The 15,178-nt window shown below is 37.9% G+C and overlaps 1 protein-coding gene across 1 annotated transcript in view; it reads right to left on the bottom strand.

The window, feature by feature from the left end:
* Nucleotides 1-709: 709 nt before the first annotated feature.
* The window catches only part of LOC149851545 (uncharacterized), a 28,793-nt gene continuing 14,324 nt past the window's right edge, over nt 710-15,178 (bottom strand). Inside the window, exons 4-16 of the mRNA XM_090001338.1 lie at nt 5,645-5,749; nt 5,468-5,539; nt 4,729-4,841; nt 4,474-4,608; nt 4,305-4,373; nt 3,986-4,073; nt 3,804-3,875; nt 3,602-3,702; nt 2,918-3,035; nt 2,738-2,797; nt 2,532-2,642; nt 1,051-1,171; nt 710-982 (exon numbers count right to left, since the gene is read on the bottom strand). Coding sequence (XP_089857464.1) covers nt 1,067-1,171; nt 2,532-2,642; nt 2,738-2,797; nt 2,918-3,035; nt 3,602-3,702; nt 3,804-3,875; nt 3,986-4,073; nt 4,305-4,373; nt 4,474-4,608; nt 4,729-4,841; nt 5,468-5,539; nt 5,645-5,749 — 1,149 coding nt within the window. The 3' untranslated portion in view covers nt 710-982; nt 1,051-1,066. The remainder of the gene's footprint in view (nt 983-1,050; nt 1,172-2,531; nt 2,643-2,737; nt 2,798-2,917; nt 3,036-3,601; nt 3,703-3,803; nt 3,876-3,985; nt 4,074-4,304; nt 4,374-4,473; nt 4,609-4,728; nt 4,842-5,467; nt 5,540-5,644; nt 5,750-15,178) is intronic.

Raw genomic sequence — 15,178 nt, 5'->3', positions numbered from 1 at the left:
GCAACTTTGTAAATGTTACCAAGCTGAAGCAACGGCATGAGTTCAAAACCCACTGGCACAGGTGAAGCCAAAGTAGGGCATACTTCATAATAGGCAAGGAGGAACCTGAAGTTTTTACACTAATGAGACACGAGCAAATAAGATGGTTTGCAACATACGAATCACTAGACTACGAACTTTATACATCAACGGGATCATTTTATTCTTATAAAGAAAACTTATATTTACAAAAACACTAAACAACATGACAATATGTTTATACCAAACTTTAACTTCCACTCCTAACATACCAAAAGAAACCATAGGCAATCAAGCGAAATCTCACTTGTTAAAAAATAGAGGAATCACGACAATAGAGACAAGCAGGCAGCTTAGGTGGGCTGGTTCCACCCAGTTTGCTTATATGTGTCGAGAGTCTATAGGGCTCCTATGGACCCATTGCTTTTCTGGTCCAAGTCGATGGGGATTCTAGACTTCCAAGCTTTCAGGACCTATGCATAGAGTTGAACCCAGCCCAAGTTGATCGGAATAACCCATTTGCACCCCCACATAATTAACCTAAAATGACCATAGCACCCAACCAAAAATCAACCGGCCCCAGCGTCTCTCTCTCTCTCTCTCTCTCTCTCTCTCTCTCTCTCTCTATATATATATATATATATATATATATATATATATATATATATATATATATATATATATATATATATTGAAATTTTGAAAAATTGCAGAGTTTTGAGGCATCATACATGGTACATGTTATTCACAAAGAGGGCAGCCGTCAACAAATGGATTTGATGACCTCTGCTATAGGTACAACACTGCGAAGGTCATGTTACATGAAGGAACTGATACAAAACACACACGCTGCAGGAAAAAATACCATAAATAAACAAATTGCAAAGAAAGCTAGAAAGAATTCGTTTTCAAAGAAGACCATGGCTGAATTGATTGCAGGAACTCTGAGACCAGACCGGCTATCCTGTTAATAAGTAAACAATTTCAAATTAGACTTCTTGAAGTGTTAACTGACAGAACAGTAGAACTTACCATTTTGGAGAATTAATCAGGAGGAAGCCTGCCTTGCTTTCAATACCAGCTCTTCTGTCGTGCTCCCTATGATCTCATTGGCACGCTGAAGCCCAACGCAGTAAATTCTTCCAACCGAATCCTGAAATTTGCAGAGTTTTCAATGCTTAGAGAAAATAGAAAAACCCAGAGAATCTACGATATGAGAAAGGATAAAAGAAAATCATAGGGATCAAATGATTGATTGCTAGAAATCAGCAAAAGCCAAAAAGCTACAAGAGATATAGATTGGAAAATCCATCTCCATGGCTTTGCAACTGCGAGTCGATCCACATAAGAACCAAGTTTGGTTGGTAGAGAAACTAGAGACCAACTGTGGCCAAATCACTCAGCCCTGAGCTGACTCTTGAAGTCAAAATATTGTGTTCAGAGTCTATCTGATTACTCAATATCTTCTCTCATGTTTGCTGTCCTCGTGGGTAAGGAAACCCTAGTGAAAAAATGTAATATTTTAACTTTTTTTCAATTTTTGTGCACATCTGAGTTCTGACCATCCAGATGTGATCTACATATTAAGTTTAGTAGAAACTGACCTTTGGATCATGTTTTACTGATGGGTATTTCTCAGAGAGATTTTCAAAAGTTGATAAGTCTCGGGAGTTTAAAAATTAAAAAAATTTATAAATAACAATAAAAAACCTAAAAAAAATAAAATTTGTATTATTTTTCTTTGAAAAATATAAATAAACATGTTTTAAAGGTTTTAAAATATAAAAGAAACAAAAAAATAGGAAATGCAAACTTTAAAAAAAAACCTAAAAAATATCGCGATAATATTGCGATATTTTGAAAATATCATGATATATTCCCAATATTGTTGGCAAGCTTGAAATTGCCGATAATATTGTGATATATTCAAACTATCATCGATATCGATGACAGTGATATATATATATATATAATGAAACCAACACAGAGATTTTGTAAGTGAAACCAAAAACTGCTGATCATCATAGAAATTTCATGTTAAAATTAGAAACGATTGCTGTCTGTAAGGACATAAGTAGTTTATATAATCAGAGTCAGTTTTGGGTCGCCTGCTCCTGATCAAAAGGAAGCTATCAGAATTTTAACCATCATTGGAGTTCTCCATGAAAATTCTGTTGAACATTGCATACAGCTCTAATCACAGTGAGAGAATGATTTGTTATTACATGGATTAGTACTTGGCAATACTCAATTGCCGGATGATTACATCATTCTTCAGATGCGAAAACACTTCTAAGGGATATAGATCTTTAATGCTGAGAAAAGATGCCTACTCAAATAATGTCAAAATTCAAAGGTCATTAGTGTTTTCAAGTTTAGCTAACAGGAGTAAAGAAAAAGGGTAATAAGCTATAAAAACGCCCAATTTGATGCACCCCAAAAAACAGAATGTTTTAGTTCAACGCATTGTCTTTTCCTTTTTTTTCTTTTTCAGACCGTCATATGAATCTTACCCGAGCAATAATTCCAAGCTTCTCTAGCTTCTGAACTGCATCATCTACCTCAAAATTAGATTTCTTGCCAAACTCTGACTCCATAAGTTCTTCACAGCGCAAATCAAGGTCCTATGAATGTCTCAAGTGGTAAGGAAACATGACTGCGGAACATACAGCTTTGGCAAGAAAACATGCAATTGACCAACATCATTAGCCTAAGATACCTGTTTCGTTGCTTTACCTTGCTCCATCAAAACAAAGAATGCTATAATAACCTCTTTCACCTAATCAACCAACAAAAAAACATTAAAAACTTAGCTCGTCATGTAGATAAAAAACGAGATAGTCGTCTCTTCTGCAACAGAATATAGTGCAATGATAGAAGTACCAAGCTTGATACCTACTTCCTGCTGTATAACATCATCACACAAATGAAGAAGGGTCCCTTTACCACTATCCAATTGTTTGTCATACATAGATTTTGTGATTAAGTTCTGGTATGTTGCCAAATTTTGCTGGAACCTGAAATGGTGCACGGAGAGTCAAAACAGATGCATGGTCATGTATATGGAAAAACAATTGTATGGTCAAAATGGAAAGGATTGGTACCAATTTTGCATGGTCGAAATGGAAAAGCAAGACAATGCAAATTTGACTTTCATTTTCGATAAAGAAAGGGATGGTGCAGTCATATTGTATATGCATCTCTTTGACATGCATGATAGTACATGATCAATTTATGGTTAGTTAATCTGGTTTGCTCAAAACATCACAAAAAACATAGATCCACAGGTAAATGCAATCTCTACAATCTCAACAAAAGGCATGCTACACATTCTGTTCTGTTAGATATTGCATCATTGAGGTATCCTGAGTTCCTTATCCAGATATTCAGCATGAGATGGTCCACAGCCAGTATCCAAGTTTAACAAACTACGGTGGCCTATCAAACTGACAGAGACACAAGTTGAAAGGCACTGAAAATACCAACTAATTAACTAAATTAAAAAACATTTAAAGAGACCTTTTACTGGATCCAGTGAACACAATAAAGATGACGAAAATCCATTTTCTAACAGAAAACTTACGTGAAGTATGTCTTGGCAGAATAACCCACAAGTCCAGAAAGAATAGCAACTATAACCCATATATCTGCTTTAGGCATTTCAATCGAACTAACAAGGGCAACCTGAAGGAAAACAGTAATTTGGAGCATAGCAGGAAAATTAGGAATAAAAGATGCAAAATGAGTGCAGAACCAATGAGACTGATTATTAGGAAAAGACTCACCAAACCTAAGACAGCAGAAATCAAAAACTTGACCCAGTCCATTGGGGTTAAGCCTGGGTTTTTCTTCTCTGGCTGCAAAAAAGACTCTATTCATTGACAGTTATAGAATATACATGGACCATTCCAGATTATAACTTGAAAAAAGAATCCCCCCTTCACCAAATCACAGCCGGAAGGCTCACCAGAACCAGTTCCATATCAGCCAAAGGAATGTTCTTAAAATGTTTGATATAAATTCCACGACCATCTTGGCCCTTGCTACTTGCACGCCTAATAAGAAAAATGCTCGGATCAAACAAACTTTCACAAATACATAAAAAAAATTCTTATCTGCCCAGGCAAGACCACAGAAATGAAATTGATTTAGAATCATCATAAAATGGACTTCTTGTCCAAGTCAAACAACAAATATTTTCCAACATGGTAATAATACAATATATACAGTTAAAGTCAAACAGTTTGTTGTAGGAAAGGAACTAATGAGGTACAAAGGGCAATCACCTGTAGACGACAATCATCCTGTCAAAAGTTGGCTCTTGAATTGTTTTCTTGCTAAGCAAGCTTTTCATGCTGGAAGTGCACAGAACAGGCAAACTCTGTTGCTTATGGAGAAATCAAATTAAAGAAAACAACAACATTGCAGATGGCACAGCACAGTTAAGAATCAAACCTCACTTCCATGTTCTCAATTCGAATTCGTTCAACATACATGTCATAGTTCTCTGATTCAACACTTATTTCATCAGTTTTCTTAGAATCTTTCGCTAAGCTTTGGTTACGTCTTCTAGATAGTAATCTTTGCAATCTATCAACATAGATGAAGACCATATTAAACAAAACATCAATCTCTCTATTAAAGATAAAAAGTGGTTAAATGGAAAAAATATGTGAATCCTCAGGATTCCTAATGCAGTAGACATATTACCTAGTAACACCTAGGAACCAAGCCCATATACGTGAGATGATCATATCCAACTTCTCCGTGATGAAGAAGTCACTTGTGCGATCAATCCCAACTCCACGCCGGAAAATTACATACTTTGGACACAAATGCAGAAAATACAGCGAAAGAACATTAGGACAAGCTTACCAATGTCAAAGACGAAGACTATCAGACCATTTCAGATGAAAAGCACACACAAGTTTCACTGATTATACAGGTAGAGCTATCTCACGTAAAAAGAAGTTGATATCTAAGGAAGAAAAAAATATTGTGCATGTTTCCACTATCAAGTTAAGATATGTAAAGGCACTCTACAAGATTTCCATATTCTACAAATTCAATGATCATCATATTGAACTTGGCTTTTTTCATTGACGTATTTCCTTCTCTCTCCCTAATGGAGTTGAATCCAGCACATCACTACTCATTTCCTTGGAACAAACTTTAACAAACACTTAAGGAAAAAAAAGCAAAACTTCATCAAGCAATTGACCAACATAAAAGATACATATATAATAGCAACTATGTGGAGCAAATGCATGCTAAACTTCAAGCAGCTGAAACTTACAAGAAAGAAGGCTTAAAAGATCATTATAGGGAAACGGACATAGACAGTAGAAAGATAGAGAATATATTTCAAGATACAACAGTATATTTGACATCAGTCCTTCAACTTTCAAGGAAAAAAAATTGTGGACAACTTGAAATGAATCATTACTACCTTGTTTGAAAAATCTGGAAGGTTATCATGAGGATGCTCAGTAAAAAACCTTGATAAAAGCTTGCTGTCCAGCTGCATGCCAAAAAACCAAGGAAACCCTCAGCATCAACAGGGAAAAATGGTGATGATTAAAAAACATAGCCATATATCAGTTGTGAACTAATAGCAAGTATGAACCTTTGATTCATCAACTGAAATGGGAAGATTCAGAAGATACTGCCCAGAGCGGGCAACTTCTATTTCCTCATCAGTAACTATCTTGAAATTGCTTTTTTCCATTACCTGCAAAAGAAAAGCTAAAAATTTGACATCAGACATTCCCTAACGAGGATAAAATAAAAAACCAGAATGCAACTAGATATGGGCTAAAAACAGCTACCGACTTTTCTCCAATAAATGAGATTAGCATTAACAAGGATATGATACTACCCAGACTCAGGTTGAATCATGATTCAATAACAAAGCTATTCATGAGTCACCTGTAAAGACAAGTTTTTTGCATTGCCGGGACTCAGTACAGATTGACTTAGTCCCAGTCACATAAAAGGTTAAGACTAGACCAAGACAGTAAAAACTCAGTTAAGTCTTCTAGAGTCTGGCCAAGCAAAGCCACTGACTTAGATGCTTGACTAATCATATCCAAGTTAAATATGACTCAGTCCAGAGACTAGGATGCGTACTGGAAGGCCAGGGTGTATCTGGTCGTCATAGACTAAGAGTGTGTTTGTGTACTGTGGAAGGATGCTCCATGCAGAGTGTCCTTCCGCGGAAACATAATCGGGCCACCTCCTCCATAGCATTTGATTGTGCGTCCCGCAGGATGTCGCTGACGCGCCAATCGCTGGATGTGGCGGATGTGTCCGCTGCATCCCAGGAACGATGAAACACCGTTACACCCCCCTCCCTAGAACGGGGGATCGGGAACATTGTTCTCACTCGTTTAAAAACAGGTCGAGCGGGAAGGGGTATACTCTCTCTCTCTCTCTCTCTCTCTCTGTGTGTGTGGAGACAGTCGGGCTGCGACACCCCAGTGCTCTCTCTCTAATTAGAGTTTGAATTAGGGATTTTCGAATTAGGGCTTTTAGATTTAGGGTTTCGAATTAGGGCCTTTCAATTTAGGGTTTTGAATCAGAGGTTTTCAAATTAGGATTTGAATTAGGGCTTTTCGAATTAGGGTTTGGAATTAGGGCTTTTTATTTAGGGTTTCTAATTAGGGTTTGTTTTTATTAGGGGTTTCTATAAAATTTTATATCAAAAAAATATGATTTCCTATTTGAGTCGAAACAAATGCTAGACTAAGTACAGTTATTACAGAACATGTTTTCTGTCTATATTGTTCTATTATTCTGTCCAATCTTAGACAAGCAATCTACCAGACCCTAAAGGCATGTTTGATGGTTTGTCCAAGTTTGGACAAAATGAACAAAAAAGATGGAACAAAACATTGGTTTTGTTCGTTCTGTAACAATTGTTCCAAGTCCAATGTTTGTTTCGACCGTACTCAGATGCTATGTTTCAAATGTCCGTTGTTTGATGACGATGTGCGGACAACTTGGACAGTCATGGATAATGGGTCGAATTACTTCATTTTGGATCGTATGACCCGATCCGTTCACCATTTTACAAGTTTAACAAACTAGTTTATTTTGGATTTTTGCCTGAATATGGATCCAATAACAAAATTATATCTAAAATCATGAATTTTTTCCCTGAATATGGATTTGGATTTGGATTTTTGCCCCAAAAATGGATATTGAATGAGATTTTTGCCCTGAATATGGATTTTTGCTCTGAATATGGATCTTAAATTGGATTTTTGCCTCGAATATGAATCTCAAATTGGATTTTTGCCCCGAATATGGATCTCAAATGAGATTTTTGCCCCGAATATGGATTTTTGCTTTGAATATGGATCTCGAATTGGATTTTTGCCCCAAATGTGGATCTCAAATTTGATATTTGCCCCAAATATAGATCTCTAATTGGATTTTGCCCCGAATATGGATTTTTGACCCAAATATGGATATCAAATTGTTTTTTTGCCCCAAATATGGTTTTTCAAAAACTATTCTACATTGTGCTCATTTATCAAAAAAAAAAAAGGTGAAGAAGATTTTTACAAGGTCAATATTTTTGGATTACCTTAAAGTCTTAAAAAAGGTAAAGAAGATTGAAAGAATCTTTCAATTCATAGCATTTGTGGAGGCACCCGCAAGGTTCTTGTTAGTTATTTTATCCTTTGTCTCAATGGGTTGACTAAAATTAGCTTAAAACTCTTCAAGGGGATATATCTTTTATGCATATGCATTTGTCTTTATATTTTGCAGTTCAACGCATGATCTAAAAATAGAAATAGTGTGTGATCTTTGCCATCATATTCACGGAGAATTAAACATGCTGCAATTTAGATCAACTTGGCGTTGGCAATTTAGATCATTTAGTGAAAGAGCAGTATTAATTAGGGGTGGAAATCGTGTCGGGTCGGCGGGTTGGTGGGGCGGGTTAACGGGTCATAATACCTCAACACGAACACGACCCGTTTATTAAACGGGTCGGATGTGGCAAACACGAACACGACCCATTTATTAAACGGGTAACCCGACACGACACGATTAACCCGTTTAATAAACGGGTCGGGTCGACACGACACAATTACACGACACGGTGACTCGTTTATTAAACAGGTCGACCCGATAACATAGACACGATAACCGACCCGAGTAACCCGAATAACCTGTCTAACCCGAATAACACAATTAGAAACACACAAAAAAATACATATTATACTTTTTTTCTGCAAATCTCAATATGGAATTGTACTACCAACATTAACATAAAACATCAACATAAAACTTCAATATATATATAAACGGGAGTGTAGGAAGGAGTTAGGTGGGTGACTAAAATGTAAAGTTAGGAGTTAGGGTTAGATAAGTTAATATATATATAAATGGGTTGCGAGTTGACGGGTTCGTGTAAACGGGTTGACCCACCTGCCTAACTCGTTTATTAAACGGGTTGGCGGGTTGGCATGCCCCTAACACGACCCGTTTAAAAAACGGGTTAGGCGGGTCGACCCGTTTACGACACGAACTCGTTTAAGCCAAACTCTAACCCAGCTAAGAAGCGGGTTGGCGAGTCGGGTCAGATTTTGCCACGAGAAGACCAAGCATGAAGGATGGAGTTACGATAGAAAATTTACTCCTTTATACCAATCACTCGAAGATGTGCTCGAGTATATGCTGTCGAAAGAAATGGTAAAGTTACCTAGACTGGTTGATCCCCCTGTACCTATGGGAAAATGGAAAGACCAATTTTGCAAGTTCCACCGAATAGTGGGACACAACACTGAGAACTGTTTCATTCTCAAGAACATCGTGCAAGATCTTATTGATAAAAATCTTTTAGTGGAAGGAGATGAAGAAGAGAAAATGGACATTCTCAATCAGCCCTTTCCTTCACACACTACAACAATGATATCTGAACAACCATTTTTACCTCACGAGCACATCAAGCCATGTTTTGTTCAAGACCTCCAAGTTCAACATCAGGTGTCAGTGCTACGACAAACAGCTCCAGCTTCTAAGAAGATGAACCTAATCTCAGCATTCGGCAAGATGAAAGTTCATAAATCCATATATGTGCACACACATAAACTACATGGCTTAAATTATGAATTATGATTTATTGTTGTCAACAAATAAGTTCTTTTACCAATCTCAAACTGCATAGATTTACCTGGATTATGGTTAGAAACATGATTTGTTAAGAAATTCATGCCATATAAATATAAAGTTTCAATAATATATGAGCATAGCAACATGAAAACCGCTACAACTACAGAGCTATGTTCCTGTTGAAAAAACAATGGCTATAGATTTGATCGGTGCATCATACTGATGAAAAAACAATGCTTACAGGGTAGATGAAGTGACATGCTTGCTAAATAAGTTTGATGGATCCGAAAAATTCTCATGTAGAGTAGAAAAAATCCAAACATGCAAAATCTTTTTGTTCTTGATAACAAAGTTGTGAACGAAAGGTTCATACAACACAATGCAAAACATGAGAACTGAGAAGCATTAATCTTGCAACAGACTATTGATGCATTTATGCCATCTCATCTAGGGATGGCAGTGGACCGGGGGAAAGCGGGGCCTCGCCCCGCCTCGCCCCGTTTGGACCGGGGATGGAGGGCATGAAACGGGGATGGAGGCGGGGATGAAGGTTAAAATTCATCCCCGTGCGGGGATGGAGGTGGGGATGGACTGGCACTTTCCCCCGCCCTGCCCCGCCACCGACCCCACCCCTTTATATTTTCTCTTACTATTTACTAACCCTAAGTTCCTAACTCCGCCTGTGTAGTTATACACTGCCGGTCCCAAGCCCGGATAAAGGAGGAGGGTTGCGGTAGGCCTGTGACAGCCAGCATAAAAACTTTGTCATATCCTATGAAAATGAACCAATATGAGAATTTCGTTGGGGCGTTCCCTACTGAGCGACGCGCTGTACTCTCTAGGCCCGGAGGCAGTGATAAATGTGCAAGGGTTGCTAGGTCGTCGCCCAGAAGCGACGCGTCACACCGGCGCCCGGGTGTGGTGTCAAATAGGCAAGGGTTCCCTCACTTTGTTGGACGGGTGGGGGTAAAGAAGTTAGTCCAAGACCATAAAATTAGGTTAGCCACTTGGAACATAGGGTCTTTAACTGGTAAGTTGGTAGAGTTAGTAGATGTTATGTGTAGGAGAAAGATTGATATTTTATGTCTTCAAGAGACCAAATGGGTAGGTGAGAAAGCTAAAGTGATAGAACCTTGGGGATATAAGATTTGGTATACAGGAAAAAATAGGAATAGGAATGAAGTAGGGATTGTTATGAGTCGTCAGTTTATAGATAATGTAGTTGAGGTCCGTAGGAAGGGTGATAGAATTTTACTTATTAAATTAGTATTAGGTACGGATATTATTAATATTATTAGTGTTTATGCACCTCAAGTAGGTTTAGATGATTCCATTAAGCATCAATTTTGGGAAGATTTAGATGGAGTAGTACAAGAGACATCTTATGGAGAAAAGCTTTTCATCGGCGGTGACCTTAATGGACATGTAGGCATTAGTAGGGATGGATTTGAGAATATCCATGGAGGCTATGGTATAGGAGAAAGAAATGAAAGTGGAGAAAGGATTTTAGATTTTTGTTTGTCCTATAATATGATCTTAGCAAACACTTGGTTTAGGAAGCGGGAGTCTCACCTAGTAACATTTAAAAGTGGGGTTAATACGAGTCAGATAGATTTTTTCCTACTTAGAAAGAGAGATAGGGGTTGTTGCATCGATTGTAAGGTTATACCAGGAGAAAGTGTAGCTACACAACATAGAGTCTTAATTTTAGATCTTAGAATTAGACAATGCCGCAAAAGGGATAGACATAGGATAGATCCTAGAATTAAGTGGTGGGCACTGAAAGGTGCTAAACAAGGAATGTTTGTAGAGCAGGTAGTTAAGGAAGTTGATTGGTGTCTCGAGGAGGATTCAAAATCAATGTGGAATAAGATAGCGGGTGGTATGAGAAAAGTAGCTAAGGAGGTATTGGGTGAGTCTAAAGGCGGTGCACCACTAGGTAAGGATACATCATGGTGGAACGAGGATGTCAAATTAGCTATTAAGGTTAAAAGAGAGTGTTATAGAAATCTAAGTAAGAGTCGTGATAATGAGAATTTGGAGAAGTATATGATAGCAAAGAAGGAAGCTAAAAAAGTTGTTCGAAACGCGAGGGCTAAGGTATATAAGGAGGTTTATGACAAGTTGGATACCAAAGAAGGCGAGAAGGATATTTATAGGCTTGCAAAGATGAGAGATAGGAAATCGAAGGATTTGGGTATGGTTAGATGTATCAAAGATGAAACGCAAAGGGTTTTAGTCAAAGATGAGGAGATTAAGGAGAGATGGAAAGATTATTTTGATAAGCTATTTAATGATAGTCATGCTCAAGATCTTGGAGACTTCTCCATTCCTTTTCATGAGATAAATCGTGACTTCATGCGCAAGATTCAAAAGAAAGAAATTGCAGAGGCTTTGAAGAAAATGAAATCAAGAAGGGCAGTTGGCCCAGATGGTATACCTATCGAGGCTTGGAAATGCTTGGGAGAGAAAGGTTTAGAATGGTTGACAAATCTTTTTAACTTGATTTGGCGAACAAATAAGATGCCTAATGAGTGGAGGAAGAGTACTTTGGTGCCTTTATATAAGAATAAGGGTGATATACAAGATTGCACAAACTATCGTGGTATAAAACTCATGAGTCATACTATGAAACTTTGGGAGAGGGTGATTGAGTCTAGGTTGAGGAAGGTTGTCATGATATCGGAGAATCAATTTGGTTTTATGCCTGGAAGATCAACTATGGAAGCTATACATCTTCTTAGACAACTTATTGAAAGATATAGAGAGAGGAACAAAGATTTGCATATGGTTTTTATTGATTTAGAGAAGGCATACGATAGAATACCTAGGGACGTTCTCTGGTGGACAATGATGAAGAAAGGTGTTTCTCTCAAGTACATTAGTATAATTAAAGATATGTATGAAGGAGTAGTAACCAATGTCCGCACTTGTGGAGGGGTGACAACCAATTTTCCGATAACGGTTGGGTTACATCAAGGATCTGCTTTAAGCCCTTTCCTATTTGCGATAGTGATGGATGAGCTTACGAGATCAATTCAAGAAAATGTATCGTGGTGTATGTTGTTTGCTGATGATATTGTTTTGATTGATGAGTCTAGAGCTGGGGTTAATGCTAAGTTAGAATTATGGAGACAGACATTGGAAGCTAGAGGTTTTAAGTTGAGTAAGAGTAAGACTGAATATATGGAATGTCGGTTTAGTAAGCAACGAAGTAGTGATGGGAGTGTAGTGAAGCTTGGTGAGCAAGATATACCGGTGAATGATTATTTCAAATATTTGGGATCCATCATTCAAAAGTATGGAGAAATTGATGGAGATGTAAATCATAGGATAAAGGTTGGGTGGATGAAATGGAAAAGTGCTACTGGAGTGCTGTGCAATCGTAGAATGCCATTGCGGTTGAAGGGAAAGTTTTATAGGACGACTATTAGACCCGCTTTACTATATGGTACGGAATGTTGGGCTGCCAAGAGACATCATATTCAAAAAATGAGTGTAGCTGAGATGCGGATGCTTAGATGGATGTGTGGAAATACAATAAAAGATAAGATTCGGAACGAAGAGATACGTAAGAAGGTAGGTGTTGCACCCATTGAAAATAAGATGCGAGAGAATCGTTTACGGTGGTTTGGACATATCGGCGAAGGCCTAATGATGCTCCAGTTAGAAGGTTGGAGAAATGGGAAAATATATTAGTTAAAAGAGGTCGGGGTAGGCCTAGGAAGACTTGGATGGAGATGATAGGAAAGGATATGAATGCTTTGAACCTCACCGAGGACATGGCGTTGGATAGAAATGATTGGAGGAAAAGGATTCATGTGGAAGACCCAAAATGAATTTCTTTTTTGGTTCATATCGCTGACCCCAATTGTTTTGGGATGAAGGCGTAGTTGTTGTTGTTGTTGTATTTACTAACCCTAAGTTCCTAAATCCTAACCCTGGAGTCGTCGTCGTCGCCTCTTTCCCTTCCCCATCTGCATTATCGTTGGAGTCAGGCCGTCGCCGACCACCGTTGGCCGACGCCATCTCTCCCTCCTTTCTTTCTTCTTCCCTCACTCCATCTCTGTCGCTGCCCTGTGCCGCTGCCGTAAGCCTCCTTTGTGGTACCATCTCCTCCCTCTTTTCTTTTTCCTTTCCCCGTCTGTGGCCTCGCGTCGCTGGAGCAACGTCGTCGCCGACCCCTCTCCTCACCTTCTTCTCTTTCCCTTTCGTCTGAATGTCGGCCATTGCCGACGCCCCTCCTCTTCCCAGCTTCCTCACCTTCTTTTTCTTCTTCCCCTTCTTTTTTCTTCTCCCAATCTTCCTCACCTTCCCTTTCTTCTTCACCTTCTTTTTCTTGAACCGAAGAACTACAGCCAATGAAGATTAAACTCATTTTCGACATTGTACATTTCAACTTTGAGGGAATATGATGTTGATGGACTACTGACACTGCCTTCAGTTAATGATTATGAAGGAACTATCATACAGGTTTGTTTTCATTTTCTTTTAAAATAATGATGATAACCATTGGTGGTATTCTGGCACATTGGTGGCTAATTTGGTTGAGCAACATCAAATGGTTTAATTTTCAGCAATTCCTAAGTTGAACATGGATAGGCAGATCTCAAGTTACAATGCCATATTGGTTTAATAGTGCCATATTGATAACCACTTTCACTCAATTCATTTAAAGTCTGCTTGTTATCAGTGGACTGACTTTTTCGGATTTAAGTCCTGTGCCAAGCTGAAGGTCTGAACATTTGAGTGAGTTGCTTCTCTGGTATTAGACATTTATATTTTTGTAGCCTTCTCTTTGATATTCTGTTGTACATATTTCATTTTTTTCCTTTGACTACAGGTGGATTGCACAATCTTTGGACTTCAATAAGGAGTGTGAAGCTAGTGTTTTTGAGACAACCATAAGGTTGCATTATAAGGTTTAATTTTCTGGTTCAATTAATTTTTGGATATCCAAAGTGTAGAGTTTTTATGTTGTGCTGAAATGGCATTACTAGGCATTGTAGATCTGATTCTCATTTGTTTAGTGTCATATGTTTCCAACACCACTGGATTTCAGAGTTGTTGGTGGACTTTTAAGCACATATGACCTATCGGGCGACAAGATATTTCTTCAAAAAGCCAAAGACATTGCCGATAGGTTGCTTCCTGCTTGGAATACTCCTTCAGGAATTCCTTATAACCAGATTAATTTGGCAAGCAAACATGCATATAATTCAATGCCATATTGATGTCTAATAGTGCCATATTGGTTTATCAAATTAGTATTTTCTTTTCCATATTGGTCATATTGGTTCAAGTTGTTACTGTTTCTGTTTGTTTCCTGCATTTCAATTTTGGTTGGTTTCGGTTGGTTCAAGTTGTTTCTGTTACTGTATGAATTTTTAATTATGGAGAAATTAATTAAAGTTCACATCTGATAAGCAGTCTGGAAATTTGTTGATAGTCCATTTTTCGTGAATGTTTTGTAGATCTATAAGTTGGTGGGCAGTAATTTGATATGGAAGAGGAAGAACCAATAACCAATAAATTAAGTTCTCAACCTTCAAGTTCACATAGTATCTCAAGCTCTGGTTACACCAGTTGATAGCAACCATGTTTCAATGGAAGATAATGAAGATCAATCAACTGATTCAGGTATATTTGCACTTGAACAGACAAGTAGGCATAAATCGGTTGTATGAAAACATTTCACTAGGAAAAAGATTGGTGGAAAGGATAAGTCAGAGTGCAATCATTGTCATAAATGTCTTGCTGGTGGTGCCAAGGCTGGAACTACTCATTTGCATGATCATATTAAGATATGTCCTAGGCTTCAGCATAATAATATGAAGCAATATATTTTGGCAACAAACAAAGTTACAGTGAATGCCGAAAAAACAATAGAGGATTGGCAATTTGTTCAAGATGCTGGAAGAAGGGATCTTGTTATGATGATTATTCTACATGAATATCCTCTTAGTATGGTTGATCATTATGGGTTTAGAAAATATTCTAATACTCTTCAACCCTTGTTCAAAATGATTACTCG

Source organism: Nuphar pumila, chromosome 1, assembly GCF_984573655.1.
Source record: "Nuphar pumila chromosome 1, dmNupPumi1.hap1.1, whole genome shotgun sequence".
NCBI classification, from domain to species: domain Eukaryota; kingdom Viridiplantae; phylum Streptophyta; class Magnoliopsida; order Nymphaeales; family Nymphaeaceae; genus Nuphar; species Nuphar pumila.
Note: the sequence above shows the minus strand (reverse complement) of the source record. Positions and strands in the feature narration are given on the sequence as shown.